This window comes from Petaurus breviceps, unplaced genomic scaffold, assembly GCF_028583685.1.
Source record: "Petaurus breviceps papuanus isolate PSGF00001 unplaced genomic scaffold, PetGlider_PUasm1.0 181, whole genome shotgun sequence".
In the NCBI taxonomy this organism is placed as follows: domain Eukaryota; kingdom Metazoa; phylum Chordata; class Mammalia; order Diprotodontia; family Petauridae; genus Petaurus; species Petaurus breviceps.
The window spans coordinates 27,018,012-27,042,140 of NW_027185784.1; the positions used below are offsets into that span (position 1 = coordinate 27,018,012).

A 24,129-nucleotide genomic window follows, 5' to 3' on the forward strand; every position below is an offset into this window, starting at 1 on the left:
AGAGAGAGAGAGTTTGTTAAATGATTCAATTGAGCATAATAATCCTAAGGATTAGAGTGGAGGGCAGCAAACATTTCTTAAATGGAAAACATCTATAAAGATTTTTATAGATTGTAAGATGTATATGAGAGGGGGGAGAAAGGAAGAAAATAAAGAAGGACGGAATGGAAAGAAGAAGGGAGAGAGTGGGAGAGAGAGACAGAGACAGAGAGAGAGAGAGACAGAGACAGAGAGAGACAGAGAGAGCACAAATTCTTTTCACCATCAAAATTAGTGGAATCACAATATTTAAACTCAAACATCACAGTCTCAGTTGTCCTACATGAAAGAGTGGAAGTAGGACTGAAAAGAAAAAATGTTAGAAGAGAAACTGAACTAAACCAAGTACATGCAGAGGTGGTTCATTCTAATGGCTATACAATTTTGAGGCAAATGAGAGATCAATTTCAAGGTATAAGACTTGAGGGGAAAATCTTAGACTTTTTTTATCGAAAAAAAAGGCAACTAAAGGATTTCAATAATCAGCAACTCGTGCACTCTCCAAAAAAAATATATACTTTTGGCTAAATCCTTGTGTTACTTCTCCTGAGATGGTGGGTCCCTGGATACCCTAAATTGTTATTGTTGTTTGTCCTGTGCTCTTAAAGAGGACCGATGACATGATGAGGGTTATGACTTGACTTGTCTAACTGAACATCAAGGGCAAAGAACAATTCTTATTGATAGCAGACTGTACACTTGTAAGACTGAATGTTGGATTGGTAGTTAGGACATTACTGGCTTAGTCAGACTAGTACACTTGTTCACAAAGGTATAATAAAAGAATTCATCAAAGATCTTGTTGAAATACAGAATTGATATATTTATAACATTCCTCTAACTTGCCAGTCAAGCAATCTGTCAAAAGAATAGATGAATTAGGTCTGGCATGATTCCATATTGGTAACTTTTGCAAACTCATAATGATCACTGCTTTTACAAACCATCTGTTTAGTAATCCTGAAGCTTCACTAGTCTGTCACTTAAAGAATATGCCTTCTTCCTCTTTGCTAAAATCACAACAAAACTTCTTTCTCTCCAGTCCTGCAAAACAATTCCTATTCTCTGCAACCTTTCGTATATCAGTTACAGCAATTCACAACCACAACTTCTGGAAGTTTTCCATATGAAAACACACCGTGGCATGTAGTTCATTCAGTTCTTTCCCCATCTTTTAAATTATGATGAATTTAAAATTTTGTTAACCAATTTTGGGATAATTTTCTTAGTCTAAATGATAGTGATAATGAAGACAATGTTTTTTATGGTCTCTGATTTTGTACAGTTTTAGATTTTAAGGAATATAAATACAGTCATACACACAATCAAAACCCAGGCAATCAGCTCTATGAATACTATATAGACCAACTCAGAACATCTTAGAAGTCAGGGTCCGTGAGGTTTTATACATAATAGAGTTAGAGACTTTTACAAATGCAACAAACTAACATAAACAGATCCTTTGCGATGAAATTGGTTATTTAATTTGGCAATCATGGGTAGGTGAACTAAGGATAAATATAGAAGTTATTATTATTATATTTTGGGGGGGGGTGTCAGGGTCTGTAGCCATAGAGTCACCCATCATTCTAGTGTTGTTTATATTTCCCATCTTCTACTTGGGAGAAAGGGCTTGGTATAGCTAGACATATTAGTTACCCATCCAAAAAACTCATTCTTTCCTGGCACCCAGATATCTAGATTTAGTAGTCCCCCCAAAAAATCTATTCTTAGTTCTTTGGGTTTTGCGGGAGAGGTTAGTCTTTCTTTTAATAGCTTGTCTCTACTTTGATAGGCTCCAAACATTCACCTTCTCCCACCTGGAAAGCCCAGCCCTGCGCCTTCTTAGAACATTTACCTATCCTAATCCCTGCCCCCTCCAGCCCCCCCCCCAATATTTTATCAGGAATCTGTTACACTGAAAACATCCGGTTTCCTAATTGACACCTACCTGTCTATGACATTGGCAATAGGAAACCAATCACAAGTGACGGAGCAAGACCTTGTCATCCTTATAAAACACTTGGCCTGGGGTGGCCAGGTAGCACAGCGAGTAAGAGCACCGGCCCCAGTGTCAGGATGACCTGGAGACTGAATCCCGGGCTCAGACACTCAGCACCACACCCAGAAATAACTGGCCGTGTAACCTTGAGCAAGTTACTTAACCCCGATTGCTTAAAAAAAAAAAAAAAAAAACACTTGGCCCTCTTCTGCATCCCCGAATAGTTCTGTTGTGTGGGAATGCCCAGGTGTGCCCTCATGGAATTAGAAAGGGTGGCAAGAGCCTGGCATAACCTGAATACTAGGTCCAGATGGAGCCTGTCATATGATCATCCACCCCTTTCCTCTTTTTGCCACGGTTCCAATATTATCTCATTCAAGGTATGGATTCACTTTTTTGGCCAACTCAAGGATGTACCCTCCCCTTCTGGAGATATAGTTGTATCCTTATCTTTTGGGTGACTGTGATCCTAATATATCTTTTTCCTCTATTCTCTTTCCCCACTTTCCTTGGTTTAACTTTCCTGGGTGTTTCAAATTAAGTACTTTTATATGTGCATGTTAAAAACAAGCCAAATTTTTAAAAAAGCCAAATACAGGTCTTTTGCTTTTAATATAACTTGACTGATTTGGTTGTCCTGTGGAACATCTCTGAATTCCCAAAAGTGTGTTCAAGGGACCAGGATATCAAAACTTAGGAGGATAAGCTGAGACACTGGAACCAGACTGTTTTGTAAACCCTGCTTCATGTTACTGTGCTTATTTTCTGAAGATCTAGAATGTAGTCTGGGAGAAGGGACTTCCTGCTCAGCTTCATATACAGGATAACTTCTTAAGTGTCCAAGATCCCCAAGTGAAGGAATCATTTGCTTATACTAGCCCTGTTCCTTCATTTGATTCTTAGAGAACTTTCTAATAATAGGCTGAATAAACCTCCAAGATGTCAATACATAGAATGGAACTACTTGAACCTTATTCAACTACTGCTTCCTTCTCTTCCTTTACCACTATCACTCTAATCCTAGCTGTGAAGAGTAGAAGTCAACAGAGAAATTCCTGATTGACCTTTATGGGAGCCTATTGACCTATTCTGGGAGGCCAGTCATTCTATACCAGGAGTCCTTAATGGGACCAGGCATTCTTTATGTCTACAAATCCTTCTTGATTATCGGCTAGTCATCAGTCTCTAAAGTCACTATGTTTCAAATGCTGATGCAAGACCTCGGGGGGAAAAAGAAAGTTGGCAGATGGGTGTACTACAGGAGAGAAATGACCTTCCCTTTTCCACACACCAGCTTCTTTCATCTGGGGAGATGTAAAATAGGGGCTTCTAACAACAGTCAATTATACCTCTGCGGCTATGAAGTCCCTGTTGACCTTAGCCTTTGTGGGAGTAGCTGGTAAGATCCACTCATCCCTTCATGCCCCTGTCATTCTCACTCCTTCAGAACTTCTTCCTCTCTCTCAGGCTTTCTGTCTCTTCCCTTTCCAGGGCCTCTATCTTTCCACGTCTCCCTTTATACATCCCCTCCTTCTCACCTAACAACCCTTCCCTGGTACCTTGTATAGATTTCACCTTTCTATTTTTCATTTAAAATCTGTCTTCTCTCATATGCACCACATGGTTTCTTTGCTTGCCTGAACATCTAGCCAAAGAAATGAAAATCAGAGAAAGTAGAAATGGAAACTTGGGGAAGGGGGTCTGAGGGAGGAGTAAGAAGCCAGGAGGGAAGTAAGCTTGACCAGATTTAGGGAAAAAATGAGATGGACAAAAAAATAAATGTCAGCAAACAGAGAGAGAGAGCCTGAATAGAGAAGGGACAGGAAAAGAGGGACAGAGAGGGCATCTTGCTTGGAGTTTGTTCTGTCTGAGGTAAGATCAAAGAAGTTTTTTTTCACAATCTGACCTCCAAAAGAGGGAGGAAGGAAGAAGGTTGAGAAAAAAAAATAGAATAGGACTCAATTGGTTTTTGTTGTTTGTTATTTAATTTATTGTTTTATTTATTTGTTTATCTATTTATTTATTCATTCATTCAGTTACTTTGTCTTGATGCTATGCCGACATTACCTGACAAAAGGGCTGAAGACACCAAAGGGTGTCTCTATGGGAGACACCTGATTGACAGAGGGAGCTTTCAAGATTTTGAAAACCTGACCAAATGAGGGGGTATTTGTGACTATTCTTTCAAGTGAGTCCAGACACATGCCTGAAGTTTTGGTCAGATTTTCTCTTCTGTAAGTTCTGAAAAGATGTGAGAGTCAGAGAGACAAAGACAGTTTCCATTGACAATGAATTAGTACTCTGACTATCTCTCTCTACCCTGCTCAGTATTACTATTACCACTGTTCTCATTAGTGAACACAATCTCAGAAATGACTCAGAGTTCAGCCCCACACCCCTCCTGCCTGTTTCCTTCTATGATATTAAATGATTGATAAGATCAATAAGGATAAGGAAGAGTAAAGCAATTTTGTTGTTAATAATCGTTACAATTCAAGTAAGCATGGAGACATGTAATTCAGAATTAGAAGTAACCTGTGGATGCTTAATCGCAGAAATCATCACTAGTGGTCAAGTCTTTAACATTGCTAATTTATTTGCTTGTTCCATTTCCTCCCAAGTTGTTTTCCCCTCTGATGATGAAGATGATGACAAGATTGTTGGAAGTGATCCTTGTAAGAAGAACTCTCTCTCCTACCAGGTGTCCCTGAATGTTGGCTACCATATCTGTGGTGGCTCCCTCACCAATAAAGAATGGGTTCTGTCTGCTGCTCACAGCTATTGCTTGTAAGTGACAGGATATGATCAACCCCTAACCAATTGTTTCCTGCCAGAAACTTTGAGTTCTTATGATGCCATTTGGTGTTTTCCATCCCTGGAACATGCAGATTACTTTCTCAAAGAAAATGTTCATGATGCACATGCTACCATAGCCTGGATCAATGTACAGAAAAGGGATGTTATATTTCCATTGTACATTTCCTTATTTAGGGGTTTAGATGTTAAAGAGCTTAGGGAGAAAGTTGTGCAAAATTGGAAAGAAATTCTGAGAACTTACCCTCTTTTTCTGCAGAGCCAGCTAGAATAAACAGGTAGAGGGTGGGAGGGAAGGTGGTAAGAAAATCAGGCCAGGTGATAAAGTAAGCTTAATGGGTTTTGGTTCCTTGTAGGTAACCCATCAGCACTGGGTAAAAGACATCTTTTAATTGCTATCTCCCTCTCCTCTACCACTCTTTAAGACTAAGACAGGGAGGCACCACATCACACATACACACATTCCCACCTTCCCCTTACGCTTGATTTTCTATCTTGAAATGTTCTATGATTGATTCATGATTAGTTGACTCCAAAACTCTAGATAGAATATCTAGTTATTCTGTTATTGAGCAAGATTTTCCTTTCCAGCCAGCGCTTCCAAGTGAGAATGGGAGAGAATGACATCGATTCATTGAAGGAAACAATCTGTCTATCCATGCATTGAAAGTCATCCTGCATCCAGGCTTCAACAGGGAGACCATGGACAATGACATTATGCTCATTAAGCTGGAAACACCTTCCATTCTCCATAGACAAGTTGCTCCCATCGCCTTGCCCCACTCCTGTGCCTCCACAGGCACAAGATGTCTTATCTCTAGTTGGGGTAATACCTTGAGCCATGGTGGTGAGTTACATTGTCATCTAGGTGATATCAAGAAGCCAAGAATTCAAATGCTGCCTCTGATAGTTACTAACTATGTAGCTAATAAGGTGGCTTGTAAGTAAACTTACTAGCTAGTAAAGTAGCCAATAAGGCAAGTCACCCTAGCTTGTTCAGTCTAACTTTCCTCATCTGTAAAAGGGGACAATAATAGCACCTACTGGGGCGGCGAGGTTGCACAGTGAGTAGAGCACCAGCCCTGGAGTCAGGAGGATCTGAGTTCAAATCCAGCCTCAGACACTTGACACACTAGCCGTGTGACTTTGGGTATGTCACTTAAACCCAATTGCCCTCCAAAAATAACAATAATAACAGCACCTACCTCCCATGGTTGCTGTGAGGTGAACCTTAAAGTGGTATAGATACATTAGATATTATTATCTTGCCTCCTCCTCCTCTTCTACTAGCTCTTCAGGTCAGCTTCTTCTTTCTTCTTATTCTCTACAGCGTTAACAGGATTTTTACTGAGCTAGTCTCTAACCCCATAATGCTCAGTGCCGCACAAAGCAAGCCTAGAGTTGGGAGTGCCAGTAATCAATTAGTCTAATGAACTAAGGAATGTTCTCTTAGTTCAAGTGAAAACACAGGTTATATACCTAAATCACAACTAGGAAAGGAGAGAGAAGGTGGACTGCAAACAATCATTTAGTGGTTTCCCATGTGGTTCCCCCATACAATTATGGAGTCAAGTCTTTGGGGGTTGTGACCACCTCCCCTAAAGTACAAAACAAGAGTTTTGTGACAGGAACAGGTTCTAAGGTATTTGATTCTTCTTACTTCAGGTATGCAGACAGAAAGATGCCAGTGATTGTGAGCCTTGTCAAGGTCTGATTGATCAGGTCAAGCTGCACTGTGAGTCTGACTCACAAGCTGGAAAAGGCAATTCCACAAAATCTAATCTATTAGTATATTCATTACTCATGTCATAGTGATTATTATAAAAATCAGAATTCCCTCCACAATAGTGACACATCCTTTAGCACTCACTAAATCTCTGGATTGGCCCTAGGACACTGGAATGTCCACATTGTAACTGCAAAGCCCTTATTCTGAAGGGCTTCTTCCTTTTCTTTTCCCAACTGCCGCCAACCTACTTAAAGCCCCCAAATGATATTGAATGATCCTCCTGATTTTCTGGACCAGCTACTGAAAGATTTTGCTTCCTTTAACTCAACCATGGTTGAGTTACTTATTAGCTTAATAAATAAAAAGGACAGGGCAAAATCAAACAATGTAATGACAAATTTAAAAAAAAAAGATGGAAGTATTCTCTAGTTCAACATTATTTCACCATATTTCTGGAATCCTGTTCTTATCCCTGACCCAACTCTAGGTTTATAGCCAAGACTATTCCCTGAGCAAAGGTGAGGTTAACTCTCCCCTTAGATCAGGGATTCTTAACTTGGGGTCCTTGAACTTTTTTCTAACAATTTAATACCATTTCCACATAATTCATTCACTTTCTAACACTAAGTATTTTGATATATGAATTTAAAAAACATTATTCTGAGAAAGGGCCCATAGATTTCACCAGACTGTCAGACAGCTCTGTAGCAGCAAGCACCTTAGCATACCCAGGGTGGCTGCCAACACAGGTTCTTAGATCTGGTTTTCTAAAGGAAAGTAACTCAAAATGGGTTAACAATCTTGCTTTAATCAAACATATGTCATTTACCTAGTTCAGGGGAAAAGGTCAGCACCCCAAACTATAGAAAATACAAAGTTACAAGCAGAAGTTACAAACAGACAGAGAAACAGATCAGCAGACAGGCTTCCAGCTGTCTGACCATTACATCCTTACCTAGTCAGTTACCAGAGAGGGAAGCACCAAAATCTGGGTTTTCAAAGCCATGGGGCTCAACAGCTGACCAGGGTCTCGTTTGGTCAAATCACACAACTCTTCTCAAAGTGAGCACCAAACCAAAACCTCGCATCAGGGTATATATAGCCTTCTGGATCAGAGAATGTCACAACCCTCTTGACCCACTGCCTAATCACAAAGCAACAAGGTGTAGGCATTCCTGAAAAACAAGCCTCTCGACCACATTCAGCCTATTAGGGGACAGAGTATATTTTCAAATCAAGGAAGGTTCTCAGAGTTACTTAAGCCTATTAAAGGGCCCAGGGGCAGGGAAGATCTTCAGATTCCCATTCCCATAACAGAATCCAGGATATAATAAATATTAAGAACCCCTGCTTTCTATGAAGCTACACACCTTTCCCTCTGACTAATATCTCAGCCTAACCTAAGCCCTATTCAGACAACTCTAAAGGACAGGGTCATTTTCAAAGGTCAGTGACAAGTCTCATGGGCCAAGGAGTCAGATGACCTAGATCTGACCCCCAGTTCCTATACTTTAAAGCTGTTGACTTTAGGAACCTTCTCAAGCTCTCTCTCTGGGCCTCTGTTTCCACATTTGTAAAATGAAAGGGTTTGACTAGATGAAATTGAAGGTCCTTTCCTACTCTCAAAGTCTTTCATTTATATTTCTGGTGCTTCCTCCAGTGCCAAGAAGTAACTGACTTCTTTTTCCAGTTTTGACTTTCCTGCTCCTCACTTTGCCTCTTACCAAGTTCAACTGGTTAAACTAGCCCTCTACCACTAGTATGACCTAAATACCAGAAAAACCTGGACTTCAATTACCATTCACACTTTCTCTACCACTTCTCTCTATATGCAGCTACCTGTGCCCAAATACCACTTCCAGTTAGAGGTCTCTTTCTATAAGTCTACCTCATTTTTTTTTTTTACAAAATCATGAATACTTTAACAATACTATTAGAATAACATAGTTTTTCCTATCTCACCATAACCTTCAATTTAGCTTCTTTTGGTCAAGCAAACATTCTCTAAGTATCTGCTTTGTGTGAGGAAGATGAAGACAAGTATAGAATTAACTAGAGAGGGGTGGCCAGGTAGTACAGTGAGTAAGAGCACCGGCTCCAGTGTCGGGATGACCTGGGGATCGAATCCCAGCTTGGACACTTAACACACCCACCCAGAAACACCTGGCCGTGTAACCTTGAACAAGTTACTTAACCCCAATTGCTTAGGGGAGGCCAGGTGGCTCAGCAAGTAAGTGCACCAGCTCCAGTGTCAGGGTGACCTGGGGATCAAATCTGGGCTCATATACTTAGCACCACACCCAGAAATAAAAGAATTAACTAGAGAATAAGGAGGTATAGGAGAAGTTTCATAAGAAAGGTATAGCTTGCTTATGAGTCTAGAGAAGAAAAATTGCAAATGCTCTTCTTTTTCCTGGATTAAAACTCTGTCAGTATCTTCCTGTCTTCCCTGATCTCAGAATTTAGTCCTCTAGCCAATCTTTCCACCCTGCTTTATTAACCATCCTTTCTCCACCCTCCCTCATTTTCTTCACAGTTGACTACCCCAATCTGCTACAATGTTTCAGTGCCCCCCTTCTGTCTGATGCTGAATGACAAGCCTCCTACCCTAGAAAAGTTAGAGGAAACATGGTCTGCGTTGGCCTCCTAGAAGGAGGCAAAGATGCCTGCCAGGTACCTGGGAAGAGCCTGTCTATGAATGGGGGTAGAAAAAGAAGGCAATAACCATCCAGATCTCTGAAAGTAGAAAGATTTAGGAGTTTTCCCCTGCTCAGACCTTTGCTCCCTAGAATAGTCCCAAATTGGGATGAAAGAAGGCTAATATTCAACAGAATCACCTAATATCTATGTGGGAAGATTCCTCAAAGTCCATTTAGTCAAACATGTAATAAATAATTTCCTCCACAATATCTCCACCAAGATGGTCACTGAGCCTTTGCTCCATTCCTAAAGAATGACCCATTAGTGAAGGAAAGCTTATCATCGGCAGAGATATCCAAATACACTTTGCGTCTTTATCCCAAGGTCCTTGATTCCTATTTGGTGAAATTGAACATAAGAAAAGAAAAATAGGGTGCAGAGGTAGGGAAGGTTGGTGGTAATGGAAGCAAAAAAGTAGCTGTGAGAATCTGTATGGTGCATCAAGAAGAGAATTTGGCTAGAACTGAGGTTCTTAACCCAATGTCTACATACTTGTGTGTGTATGTGTATGTATATATATATATATATATATATATATGCATGTATAAATAGAGAGAGAGAGATTTCAATGTAATTGGTATCCTTTATAATGCTATGAATTTCATTTGAAAAACTTTATTCTGAGAAGAGGTCAATATGCTTTAGCAGATTGCCAAAGATGTTCATAAAAAAAAAAAAAAGGTTAGAAGATCTAGAATGGACTAGAAGATCTCCAAAGTCTCTTCCAACCTTTAGACTAATGTAGAAACAGCAATCCCTTGTCTTCCTTCCATATGCTCCTCATTCATCCAAGTTCTTTCTTCTCAAGGAGACTCAGGAGGCCCTCTGGTCTGCAATGGAGAACTTAAGGTTTTGTCTCCTGGGGTTTTGGCTGTGCTGTAAAGAACAAGCCTGGTGTATACAGCAAGGTCTGCAATTGACTGGATTGAGGAGACAACTGTTGAAGTCTCTGGAACCCTTCTCTTTCTACCTCCATCTAAGCTCTGACTTGGACCATCAAGCCAAAAAAGTGATGACTCATTTATTGCTTGCATCTTTTTTTTGTTGTTTTCCCCTACTCTCTGTTTAAATAAAAATGACTTCTTCAGGCCAGGTTTGTGGCAATGCAATACTGCCAGAGGGCAAGTAGCCACCTTAGAGAGGCCATGTCACTTATATTGCCTTCAAACCCAGAGCGCAATGTAAAAAAATGGTTTAGCACATAACCAGATCACCTAATATGGAATCACCCATGTATAAGGTACTGGGAGATCTGCTTCTGATCTATGCTGGCCTACTTTGTGGTGGAAAGAAACTATTTTCCATTAGCAACATAGCCAGAACTGTCTGAATCCTTAAAACTACCAGACTGAGCACTGTCTGCTTCTTTTTCCTACACTTGACTATAAGGAAGATGGCCTCCTTTACTCTAATAGGGTGACTTCATCTTAGGTCATCTGGTCATGTGTCAAACCCCAATTATAAGTAAATTTCTTAAATTCTTAGAGATCTCCAAAGAGAAAGATTCTACCTTCTCAAAAATCCTACTGATATTTCAAACTCAACAAAGCCAAAATACCCCTCCTCCAAATGTCCCTACTTCTATCAAGGGCACCCCCATCCTTCCCATCTCCCAAGTTCTCAAACTTGATATCATTCTTAACACTTCGATTCTTACCCCAAGAATACAATCAGTTGCCAGATTTCGTTCATTTTATATCCACAAAATCATTCACGTCAATCCCTTTGTATTCTCATCACATGGTCATCTCTCTGGTTAAGGCCCTTATTAGCTTTCACTTTGACTACTGAAATAGACTCTTAATTGTTTCCCCTACCTTAAATTTTCCCCCACTCCTATCTATTATCCCAACTATTACCCATCCTTCACTCAGTGATTTTCCTAACGCTCAAGTAGGACCATGACTCTATCCTATCAATGAACTCCAATTGTTCCTTATCATCTCTAGGACCAAATATAAACTCTTCTGTTTGGCATTCAAAGTTCTTTATAATCTGACTTCAAATTGTCTTTCTAGGCTTATTGCCCATAATTCCTTTTCAGTTAATTTATGGTCCAGCCATACTAGTCTTCTTATTATTCTTAATACATGAAATTTTATCTCCTATATCTGTTCCTTTGCATTGACTGCAATGTATATCATTCTCACCTCTGACTCTTGGAATCCCTAGTTTATTTCAAAACCCATAGTAAGCACCACCTTCTACATCAAACCTTTCCTGCCCCCCCCCGAAGTTGCTAGTAACTTCCCCCATATATATATATATATATACTTGTATGTATATGCATGTGTATGTGTATATATACCTGTATGTGTGTATACACACATATATATGCATTTTTTCTCCCATGATAGACTACAAGTTCCTTGAATGCAAGGACTTTTGTCTAGGTCCAGAGCCTAGAATAGTAGTAGGTTCTTAATAAATGCTCATTGATTAATTGATACCTATTTATCCATATTGATTATACCAAATATGGATTTTTTTAAAAATAAATTTATGGGGTGGCTGGATGGTGCATTGAATAGAGCACTGGCCCTGGAGTCAGGAGGACCTGAGTTCAAATCCAGCCTCAGACACTTAGCACCAAAAAAAAAAAAAAACCTAGCCGTGTGACCTTAGGCAAGTCAACACCAATTGCCCTCCAAAAAGCAAAATAATAATAATAATAAAATTAAAATAAGTTTATATTGATCCCAAGCCAATAGGTTAGTGATATCAGATCCCTGCTAAGTTTCAGGAGCACTCAATTTTAAGAATTAAAAGGAAAAACCTTCCAAAACTGTAAGAGGCCATCAATCCTCCTCTTTGTTGCCTCCAAGCAACACCTGTTAGTTCTAATATATTCATAGTGACTACATTCTGCCTTTATCCATGAGCCTGATATGTTAAAAGAAGAATATTAGCTAACATTTATGTTATGTATACTATGTGCCAGGCATTGTACTATGTACTTTACAATTGTTATCTCATTTGAATGATGGAAATAACAACCCTGGGAGGTATGTGCTCTTATCATCCTTATTTTACAGATGAGGAAACAGAGGCAAACAGAGCTCAAGTGACTTTCTTCCTAGTAGGTATTTGAGGCAGGGTTTGAACTCAGGTCATTCTGACTCCAGGCCTGGTATTATCTCCAGCTATCTAGCTACCCTAGAACTGGCCATGATTCTAGCTACGCGTCTTTCATCTGCTTTTAACTGCTAAGTCTTAAATCCTGCCTCCTTGCTGTTTCAACCAGCTTTCTCTTCAGAACTTGCTCTCCTGGATTATTACATTTAGTCAAAACACTGATGGACAGAGGAAAATTCTGTCACACCTACCATTCCCCTCCTCACTCACTTAGAAGGACCAAAAAGAGAAGAATTTAAAAATAAGGTTAGTTCCAAGTAAGACATTTAAATAAGCAAAAGACTATTAAATGAGAAATGATTGGAAATGCGCAAAGGTAAATATATTGACTTTTATATATAACATAATATAAATATATTTATATATAAATATATTTCTTTTAGATGATTAAACAATATAATGTAGTCATCACAATGAAGAGACCAAAAAAGATGAGAAATCATTTCAGTCAGCATTTAATATCTACGGCTAGCTGTGAGATAGGGAAGCCAAGGGAAACACTGAGAGAAATAAATTCCTTGTAAAACATGACATGGCTAGAGGTTTATGATAGAAGATTCCAAGAAGTAACACCTTACTGAAAAAAAAAGTGGTGGGGAGGAAAATGAGTTTGCTGAAAATTTGGCATGAGATTCTACTAAGCCAGCTCACCCTAGGGACATTAATTAATCGACATGAAAGAAGGACAACAAACAAACACAAAATGAAATAGATTTTTGCAGGTGTTGTAAAATGATCTAGTCTCATAATCAATAACAGGACAATCACCAGCGTATCTGATGAATCAAAATTGCAAATGATCCAAAGGGATACACAATGGACACTAGGATTCATAAAGTGTCACAAAGGAGATCATTCTGGAAATGTAAGATCAGAAAAAGAGATTGTCCAGTCATATAGCAAGGCTGAGAAAAAGTAGATAGATGATCCGAATGCTGAGCTCATACCCACAAGCTAAGAAAGGAAGATTACCAGTGGTAGAGCCTTTGAGGAAGATTTATTGGAAAAACACGGAGAAGAATCATTCAGAGCTGTGAATGGGTTGCAACCTAAAACACTGGTGGGAATATCCACATAGATGCTATCACCCTCAAGATGGATTGCTATGTAATTGTATCCTCTTTATTTTTGTATCCCCAGTATTTACACAGTTCTTGGCACACAGTAAGTGCTTAATAAAAGCTTTTTCATGCATTCATTCCTTTTATCCTCTTTCTTCCCCTATTTCTCTTTTTCCCCTTCTGGGGATTTAACAGGCACACTACCCTGGAAGCCCCAGGCAGGGAAATGTTACAACTTTCCTTGCTGTGAGTTTTCTAACATTTAAATAACACTGTATTTTCCAACTGTTTACATGAATTCAATAGATTCATAGAGATGCTCATCTCCTATAATGATACCATAAACCTGCCTTTTAGATTTTACTTTACATTGGTTGTGATGAAGTAATCTAGGGGATGTCTTAGCCCCAACCTTATGAACCCAGTTTAAAAGAAAGCATTAATTGCCTAGCTCTATTAATGTAGGAGTATACTTTCCTGAACCAATGAGAGAAATGGTCTTTCCTCTTCCCCATCAAAAACATGGGTTCAAAAGCTGATCTAACAATTATGCTCTGAGACCATCATTGACCTCTTGTAGATAGATATTTCCATCATGCCTTCTTAACAGAGTCTCATTTTTCTTTGAGTCCCTAACCCAAAGACCAACAGCACCCTAAATGACTCTGGGTCTAGTAACAGAAACACTGGCCATGTCATGACCAGTTGTGGAGTAGCACTCTATTTTTTCCCCATATAAAGACTACTAAAAAAAAAGCACAGCAATAAAGTGTCATTTATTTGCAGTATTTTTAAGAGATCTTATATTTCTCTTTCTCAAATGATGTGATTTCAGAAAGAATCCACTGGGAGATGGGAACAGAATCCACTGGGAAACAGAGCGTGGCAGATTACCAGCCCAGGAAAGTGCCCATGTAGATCTGGGCAGGGGAAACGCAGAGCACATGAGGGGTTGCACCAGTGAGGACCAGAGAGCATATTACAGCTGAGTGAGAAGGAGCCCCAGCCAGCAGACTCACCCACCCCAAGGGCGATTCACTGCAGTCTCACTGTGGTCTCACCTCAGGATGGAGGATCCTTTGGAGCTGGGTAAGAGAAAGTGCAGTGCCCACAGCAAAGAGAGTAGCTTCTCCTGGGGCTATCAGCCCACAGCCTGGAAAATTAAAAATCGCCTACCTGATTTTCCAGAAGCCAAGATGGCAAAGTAAACTCTAGTTGCTCTAGTTGATTCCCTCTCCCTGACCCAGAAAACCCAGAGATAAATGTCCCACCCAGAGTAAAATCCTGAAATAGTGGGAATAGCCTCAGGCTTAGGAGTCACTGAGAAAGGGTATGACTGAGGAAATAAGGAGTCTGAAGTGAAGGGAGGGAGGGGTCCCAACAAGCCCTAACTCAACTGACCAGCAAAAGCTCCCAAAGCCCAGGGTGTTGGAGCCAGCAAGCTCTAACAACACAAGCCCAGGTGGATCTTAGCACCACCAGAGGAATCTGTATACACCAGTGCTGCCAGCCACTAGCTGCTGAGCCTGCCTGAGCTGTAGCCCAGGGGCACAGAGGTGGAAATCTGAAACAGCTAGACCACCCCTCCTCTAGGTTATTCTGTGAGCCTCAGGGTAACTCAGGGGAAATACTGAGAATCCTGGCCTTGGGCTCAGTCTAGACACCCAGAGGCTACAGCACACAAAGTCAACAGCCAGGACCTTAGCTCCCAGCCAGAGAAATCAGGAAATAGGAAATCACAATGGGAAAGAAGGAAGCTGAGAAAGGAAAGGCAAGAAAATCAATCTGAGCTTATTATACGGAGCAAGAACAACCAAATACAGAGGACAACATGGACTCTATATTCATACCTGAGACCACAGAAGGAAATATGAATTGGTCTCAAGCCCAAAAAGCATTCTTGGAGGAGCTCAAGAAAGATTTTAAAAGCCAAATTAGAGAGGTAAAAGATAAATTTAAATCTACAGTGACCAAATTGGAAAAAAAAATCTCACTGAAGAAAATAAATCCTTAAAAAGTAAAATTTGTGCACTACTGGAGAAAAATACCTCCCTAAAAAAGGACCTTGAAAAACTAACCAAAGAAAATAATTCACTAAAAATTAGAATCAGTCAAATGGAAGCTCAGGAGCCTATGATGCACCAAGAATCTATCAAGCAAAACATGAAGATTGAAAAATTAGAAGAAAGTGTAAAATATCTCACTGGAAAAACAACTGACCTGGAGAACAGATGCAGGAGACATAACCTAAGAATTATTGGTCTACCAGAAAGCCATGATGAAAAAAGCAGCCTGGACAACATCCTCCAAGAGATTGTCAAAGAAAACTGTCCTGAAGTCCTAGAATCATAAGGTAAAATAGTTATCAAAAGAATTCAAATGATGTGATTTCATGGCAGGTCATAGGATCAGAATACTATACAGCCTCTAAAATCAGCATCACAGGTAGAATATCCCTGTTCTTCCTTCTCCTAGTATAGACTTTCTCAAAGTTGTCCTAGGTCATGACTCAAGACATCTATTCATTAAACACAAGTCTGGATTGGAACCATAATGCCCTGCCATACTGAGCACCCATGCCTCTAATTCAGCAGGCGAGGCAAAACCCTGGACCTCTGGAGTCCAATCAATTTGTGTTCTAGCCTAGACCAAGTTTATCCCTCTGGATACCCAATAAGTATGGCCCCCCTCCTAGTCCTCAGCTCCTACATGATGTACCATTGTCTTTTCCTTTGCTCCAGTCTGTGACAAAGAGTTTGTCCTTCTCTTAGCAAAAATAATCCAGTCCCTTTGCCCTTGATCCTATGCCCTCCATTCTCCCCTGTGAATTTTCCTTTCAGATCATGCCTCTCATTCTCTCATATTCAGTTTTTATTCAATGGTTCTTCCCCAGCTGCCAACAAACATGCCTTGGTCTTTTTGATCCTCAAAACAAACAAAATGAAAAAGAACCCTTCAGTAACTTGGGATCACATCGGCTACAATCATAAATTCATGGTGACAGAGCTGAAAGGGGCCTTAGGGGTGGTAGATTCAAACCCTATCTACACATGAAGAAGTAACTCCCAGAGAAGTGAAATGATTCACCTAAAGACACAGAGAGTGACAGCAGCGGAATTTGCACCCAGGTCCTCTGCTTTCACATTTAGCTATTTTTCCACTTTCTGGTTGGAACTTTCTTATTTTATGAGTAAAAAATTAATATGCAAAGTTTGGCAAAAGATGTTCTTTTTACAAAGCCTTGTTAGAAATGTATTTATCTTGATATCAGGTTTCCTGAGAAAGGAAATATGGCCACTCTAATTATATCTAAGCTCTCCAAAATCAGAAGTGATTGGCAAGGAAACAGTTCAGAAGCTGCTACTTCCCCCTTGTGGAGATGGAAGGCAATTAAGAATAGAAACTAATCTTTTTTCTTTCACAAAATGCCCTCTGCAATATCCCGGATAAGCGTCGATCCAAAATCTTACAACAGCATCAATAACTACCACCATCACTATCATCATCATCATCATCTTCATCATCATCGTTGTCATCATCATCAATATAACATGCTAACAGCCCCCCTAGACTATAGGGGAGAAAGTAGAAGGAATACATCAAGAAAAGCCTGAATGGTCCAAATGCCTGAGGAAAGGAGTAAACCACAAATATATCCCAATTGGCATATCCCCCCATTTTAAATATACTTGCAGAATACATGGAAACACCTTTTTAAGGAACATATTTGTGGAATATCCATCATGCCACACTCATACCTGAAAACCTAGCTTGGATTCATTTTCTCTCTTTAAACATAAGCCAGTTCTGTCCCCAAAAAGAGCAGGGGTAGGGTCAGGTTTGTAATCCCATGGGAATAGCGATGGTCCTTTCTCCTGCTTAAATGGTCCAACTACGTGTCATTTCAGTACACTACTAGAGACTCTGGTCAATTGATCTGGATGTAACCCACCAGCTTCCCCTTGCTACCCTGAGGTTCCTGTGTTATAGCTATTCTGATATCCTTCCTTTTAAGGCCCCTCCTCACCTCTTCTCCATGAGAATGGGGTGTAGTCTGGCTTCCTGACATGTATCTGGGACAAATGGTTCATGGTGGCAATCACATGGACATTTTCCTCCAATCCATTAACATGTATCTTAGTTGCCAAATTATTTACAACTGTCTCTAGTGAAACTGCATGATGCAATATACAGAATACTGAATTTTGAGTAATTTATCTAGTTTCAGATGCTGTTTCTGCACTTTACTATTACTTTGTATGACCTTGGCCTAGGCACTTAGCTGCGGCCTCAATTTCCTCACATCTTAAATAAGGGGAATCATATTTCATCTAAATAAGACGACCTCTGAAGTACCTTCCAGCTCAAAAATGTTGACTCTGGAATGATCAACGTGAGGTGACTGCAATACCAGATATTAGCTATTCTCTGGAAGTAAAGGCCTAAGCTTCTTAATGCTTACCCCAATCTCTACATCCAGAACTCTTCCTACAGAACTTCCTCCTTGTAGTTCCTTTGAAGGTCTAGCAGTGCTTATAACCATATAAGTCATCTGCTCTGCCATCTTTGAGCTTTCTGGACATGGCTAGGAAGAGAGTGAATTGTTGGCTTCTAGCATTTTGTTATTGTTAATCATATCCTTACAGCTTCCCCCAGTAGGGCAGATGTTTAAATTTAAGAAGTTTACCTTCCAGTGATTTCTGCTCACTCTTAGTAGCACCCTATTACCTCCAGGGTCAAATATAAAATTCTCTGCTTTTCTTTCTGAAGTTCTTTAGAACCTAGCCCCTTCCTATCTCTCCAAATTCCTTACATTTCACTCCACTCCACATAGTCTATAGTACAGTAACACCTACTTCCTTGCTGGTCCTCCCTCAAGAAAGTATTTTTTTAAATAGAATTTTATTTTTCCAATTACATGTAAAGACATTTTTTGACATTCATTTTTTAAAAAAAATTCTGAGTTATTAGTGAAGAAATTCACTGAGAAATTAATGAAGGAGTCCTACTAAATTCTTTTTATGACACAAATATGGTACTGATACCTAAATCAGGAAGAGATAAAACAGAGAAAGAAAATTATAGACCGATCTCCCTCATGAATATAGATACAAAAATTCTAAATAAAATATTAGCAAAAAGACTACAGGAACTTATCTCAAGAATAATACACTTTGATCAGGTAGGATTTATTCCAGGAATGCAAGGATGGTTTAATATTAGGAAAACCATCAGTATAATTGATCATATCAACAATAAAACTAGCAGAAACCATATGATCATCTCAATAGATGCAGAAAAGGGTTTTGACGAAATATAACATCCATTCCTATTAAAAACATTAGAAAGTATTGGAATAAATGGAGCCTTCCTTAAAATAATAGGTAGCATCTATTTAAAGCCATCAGCAAGTATTATATGTAATGGGGAGAAGCTAGAAGCATTTCCCATAAGATCAGGGGTGAAACAAGGGTGTCCACTATCACCCCTCTTATTCAATCTGGTACTAGAAATGTTAGCAGTAGCAATTAGAGAAGAAAAAGAAATCAAAGGAATCAAATTAGGCAAAGAAGAGACCAAGCTATCACTCTTTGCAGATGATATGATGATATAGTTAGGGAATCCTAGAGAATCAAGTAAAAAACTACTTGAGACAATAAATAAATTTGGCAAAGTTGCAGGATATAAAATAAACCCACATAAATCCTTGGCATTCCTATATATTTCCCATGAAATTCAACAGCAAGAGATAGAAAGAGAAATCCCATTTAAAGTTACTGTAGACATTATAAAATATTTGGGAATCTACCTGCCAAAACAAACCCAGGACCTATATGACCATAACTACAAAACACTTTTCACACAAATAAAGTCAGATCTAACTAATTGGAAAAATATCAATTGCTCGTGGCTGGGTCAAGCTAATATAATAAAAATGACAATTTTACCTAAATTAAATTATATATTTAATGCTATACCAATTAATTTACCAAAAACCTACTTTATGTAACAAAATTCATTTGGAAGAATAAATGGTCCAGAATATCAAGGGAATTAATGAAAAGAAATGCTAGGGAAGGTGGACTAGCTATACCAGATTTCAATCTGTATTATAAAGCAGCATTCATCAAAACTACTTGATACTGGCTGAGGAATAGAGGAGTGGATCAATGGAATAGATTAGGTACATGAGATTCAGAAGTCAATGACTTGGTTCGATAAACCCCCAGACCCTGGTTTTTGGGATAAAAACTCACTATTTGACAAAAACTGCTGGGTAAACTGGAATATAGTATGGCAGAAACTGGGCATAGACCATTATCTAACACCATATATCAAAATCAAGTCTAAATGAGTATATGATCTAGGTATAAAGGTTGATACTGTAAGCAGTCTCCTAAAACATGGAATAGTTTACCTATCAGACTTGTGGAGAGGGAAAGACTTTATGACTAAACAAGAATTAGAGAACATTATAAAATGTAAAATGGATAATTTTGACTACATGAAATTGAAAAGCTTCTGTACAGATAAAGCCAATGTAACCAAGATTAAGAGGGAGGTGGGAAATTGGGAAAGAATCTTTACAACCTATGTCTCTGACAAAGGACTCATTTCTAAAATATACATAAAATTGAGTTATAAGAATACAAGTCATTCCCCAATTGATAAATGGTCAAAAGATATGAACAGGCAGTTTTCAGAGAAAGAAATTAAAGCTATCTATAAGCACATGAAGAAATGCTCTAATTCACTATTGATTAGAGAAATGCAAATCAAAACAACTCTGAGGTAGCACATCTCACCAGTCAGATTGGCTAAGATGACAAAACAGGAAAATGACAAATCCTGAAGAGGATGTGGGCAAATTGGAACACTAATGCATTGCTGGTTGAGTTGTGAACTGATCCAGCCTTTCTGGAGAGCAATCTGGAATTATGCCCAAAGGGCTATAAATACTTTCATACCCTTTGACCCAGCAATACCACTCCTAGGGTTATATCCCAAAGAGATCATAGAAATGGGAGAAAGACCCATATGTACAAAAATGTTTATAGCAGCTCTTTTTATGGTGGCAAAAATTGGAAATTAAGGGGGTGCCCATCAATTGGGGAATGGCTGAACAAGTTGTGATATATGCATGTTATGGAATACTATTGTGCTATAAGAAACAAGGAGCAGATGGTCTTCATATTTACCTGGAGAGGCTTAAAAGAACTGATGCTGAGTGAGAAGAGTAGAACCAGGAGAAATTTGTACACAATTACAGACACAATGTATGTGTGATGACCAACTTTGATAGACTGGACTCTACTCAGCATGCAGTGATATAAGTCAATCCCAAAAGACTCATGATGGAGAGAAATATGTGCATCCAGAGAAAGAACTAGAAAGAACTAAGTTTATATCCAGGTGGAAGCAAAATACCTGATCTTTTTCTTTCTCTTATTTGGTTTTATGTCCTCTTTACCATTTTTCATTCCAGCTGGTACAATCCGTCCTTATAACCTGACTAATGTATAATGTGAAAGTATTTACAGATCCTATGCTTGACTATATGCCGCCATGGCGGGGAGGGGAGGGAGGGGGACAAAATGTGAAACTCAAGGAATTGTGGAATTGAATCCTGGAAACTAAAAGGAAACAAATAAAATAAATAAATAAATAAATAAATAAATAAATAAATAATGACCAACAACAAAAAAATAAAGATAACACCACAGACTGGAAAAAAAAAATTCTGAGTTCCAAATTTTCCCCCTCCTTAAAATGGCAAGCAATTATATATATATATATATATTCACGAAAAACACATTTTCGTGAATAGTCATGATGTGAAAGATGAAACGGACCAAAAGGAAAAAAAAAACATGAAAAAAACAAACTGAAAATAGTATGTTTCAATTTTTATTCAGACTTCATCACTTCTTTCTCTGCATATGGATAGCCTTTTCCATCACGAGTCCTTTGGAATTAAGACAGTTTCTTGACTAAGCATTTTCACTGATTGTCCTCCATGTCTAGAAAGCTCCTGGTTTCCCTGAATTCCTTCAAGTCTCTGCTAAAACCCCACCTTATGCAAGAAACCTTTCCCAGTTGTCCCTAAAGCTAACAGTGTCTTTCCTCTGAGATTACCTCCAATTTAATTTACCTCAATTACCTCAATTTAACTTGTATTTATTTTGTTTGTACATAATTATTTGCATGATGTCTTTTCCATTAGATTATTGGGAAGGACAGTTTTTTCCTTTCTTTGTAACCCCAGTAGTTAGTACTTAAAAGATTTTTTGTTGTTGCTCAGTTATGTTCAAATCTTTGTGATTCCATGGATCATAGCATTCCAGGCCCTTCTATTCTCCACAATCTCTCAAAGTTTATCCAAGTTCATGTTCATTATTCCCATGACATTATCCATTTCATCCTCGGCTGTCCACTTTTCCTTTTATCTTCAAACCTTCCTAACATGAGGGTCTTTTCCATTGAATCCTAGCTTCAAATTACATTGCCTAAGTATTTAAGCTTCAGTTTGGGTATTTGACCTTCCAGTGAATAACCTGAATTAATTTCTCTTAGTATTGACTGATTTGATCTCCTTGCTGTCCAAGGGACTCTCAAAAGTCTTCTAGAGCACCATAATTCAAAAGCATTGACTCTATGGTACTCAGCTTTACTTACACTCCAACTCTCATAGCCATACATTGCTACTGGGAAAAAAATCACTTTGACTATAAGGACCTTTGTCAGCAAGCTGATATCTTTGTTTTTTAGTATGCTATCCAGTTTTGCCCTAGTTTTCCTTACAAGGAGCAAGCATTTTTAAATTTCATGGCTGTAGTCACTGTCTGCAGTGATCTTTGAGCCCAAGAATATAAAATCTCACACTGCTTCCATTTCTTCTCCCTCTGTTTGCCAGGAAGTGACAGGATCAGTAACCAACATCTTGGGTTTTGTTTTGGTTTTTGTTTGTTTGTTTGCTTCTTATGTTAAGCTTCAAGCCAGTTTTTACACTCTTCTCTTTCAACCTCATCAGCATATCTGAGATTGTTGATATTTCTCCTGACAACCTTAATTCTGGCTTTTGATTTGCCCAGCCTGGCAATTCCCATGATATATTCTGCATATAAATTAAATAAATAAGGTAACAATACACAGCCTTGTCATACCCCTCTTCCCATCTTAAACCAATTAGTTGTAAAGATGGTAATCATTTGTTTGTTGACTCACTCCCTCATTCTTGTAAACAAATCCAATGGGATTACCATGTTTAGGGTGAGGAGGCTGTTGGCTGGTCCTTCTTCTTGAATGATCTAGGTACTACAATGCATTCCTCGAGGGAACTAAAGCTTTATTCCCTCTTCTTCCCCTGTGAGCCAGATTGAGATACTGGGTTCACCTAAAATTCATGCTATTTATCTTTAACTGGGCTCTCACTGTTACACAGGAAAATTTTTACTCATGATTTGTTATTTTTCTTTTACATTCCTCATATATAGCTGTTTACAAACTTTCACTTCTCTCAATCCCCCTCAACTAAAAACACCTGAAATTAAATGTACCCCAAACTATTTATCTTCTCTTCTACATGTATCACTCCTTTCAATTACCTTGTCTTTTGATGACATCACCACCACCCATCAAGTCACTAAGCTAAATACCTCAGATACATCTTGGATTCCTCCTTCTATCCTGTCCTCTACACAGTTGCCAAGACCTATCAATTCTATCACCACAAGCCCTCTCAGCTCTGTGTCTTCTCTACTCATACTACCACTAATCATGGCTCATGTGGATCCAAATATCCTCCCCCCCCAAAAAAAAATACCTCCTATTTATGTGTGTGTGCACCTTTTGTCTCCCATGAAAGAATGTAAGCCCCTTGAGGGAAACGGTTGCATCACCTTTGTCCTTGTATCTCCGGTATCTAGCACAGTTTCCTGTGCACCTAATAAATGCTTGTTGAGTGACTGGTTAATTGTTATAGTTCCTTACTGGCCTGCCTTTTTGTTAGTTCTCCCCCACTAGGATATATACTTTGAAAAACATCTGAAATAATGCTTCTAAGACATAGGCTTGAAAAAGTCCTTTTCTTGCACAAAAACCTTTGGTAACTAGGTAGGATTTTTTAATCTTTTAAAAAAATTTCTTTTTTTTTATCCTAGAGGATAAAAGACAAACTTTCCAGTCTTTTATTTAGGGAACTTTACAATCTAGATGTTCACTCACCATCCTTTTGATAATACAGACCAGAATTTTTTAAAGAATCAAATTCAATAATCCTTCAGGGGGGAAATGGACATTTAATGAAAGAGAAGACTTCCAAGCATTCCTGATGAAAAGGAGAGAGCTTAATGGCAATTTTGATATTTAAACACAAGACTCAAAAGAAGCATAAAAATGTAAAGTGAAAGAGTAATTATAAGAGTCAATAAAATTAAATTGTTTACAGTCCTATATAGGAAGTAATTCCTAAAAACTTTATTATTATGAAGGTAGTTAAAAGGAGTTTTACATAGAAAGAAGACATGGATGTTAGTCAATTATGTTGGAATAATTTGCAAAAAAAGATGTTCAGAGTGAGAAAAAGGATGCACTGGGAGAAGGGAGAAGAGAAAGCAGAATGAGGAAAATTTTCTCACATAACAGAGGTG

The 24,129-nt window shown here is 38.7% G+C and overlaps 1 protein-coding gene and 1 pseudogene across 11 annotated transcripts in view; one reads left to right on the forward strand and one right to left on the reverse strand.

Moving 5' to 3' along the window:
* Positions 1 to 24,129, reverse strand: part of LOC138160691 (anionic trypsin-like) — a 64,739-nt gene that overhangs the window by 22,396 nt on the left and 18,214 nt on the right. For 3 of the 11 annotated variants that reach the window (XM_069087409.1, XM_069087416.1, XM_069087408.1), the window contains exon 2: positions 6,061 to 6,250. The exons of the other annotated variants lie outside the window; for them this stretch is intronic. In XM_069087409.1, coding sequence (XP_068943510.1) covers positions 6,061 to 6,106 — 46 coding nt within the window. In that variant the 5' untranslated portion in view covers positions 6,107 to 6,250. The remainder of the gene's footprint in view (positions 1 to 6,060; positions 6,251 to 24,129) is intronic. 11 annotated transcript variants of the gene reach the window in all.
* LOC138160692 (cationic trypsin-3-like) lies at positions 3,401 to 10,221 on the forward strand (annotated as a pseudogene).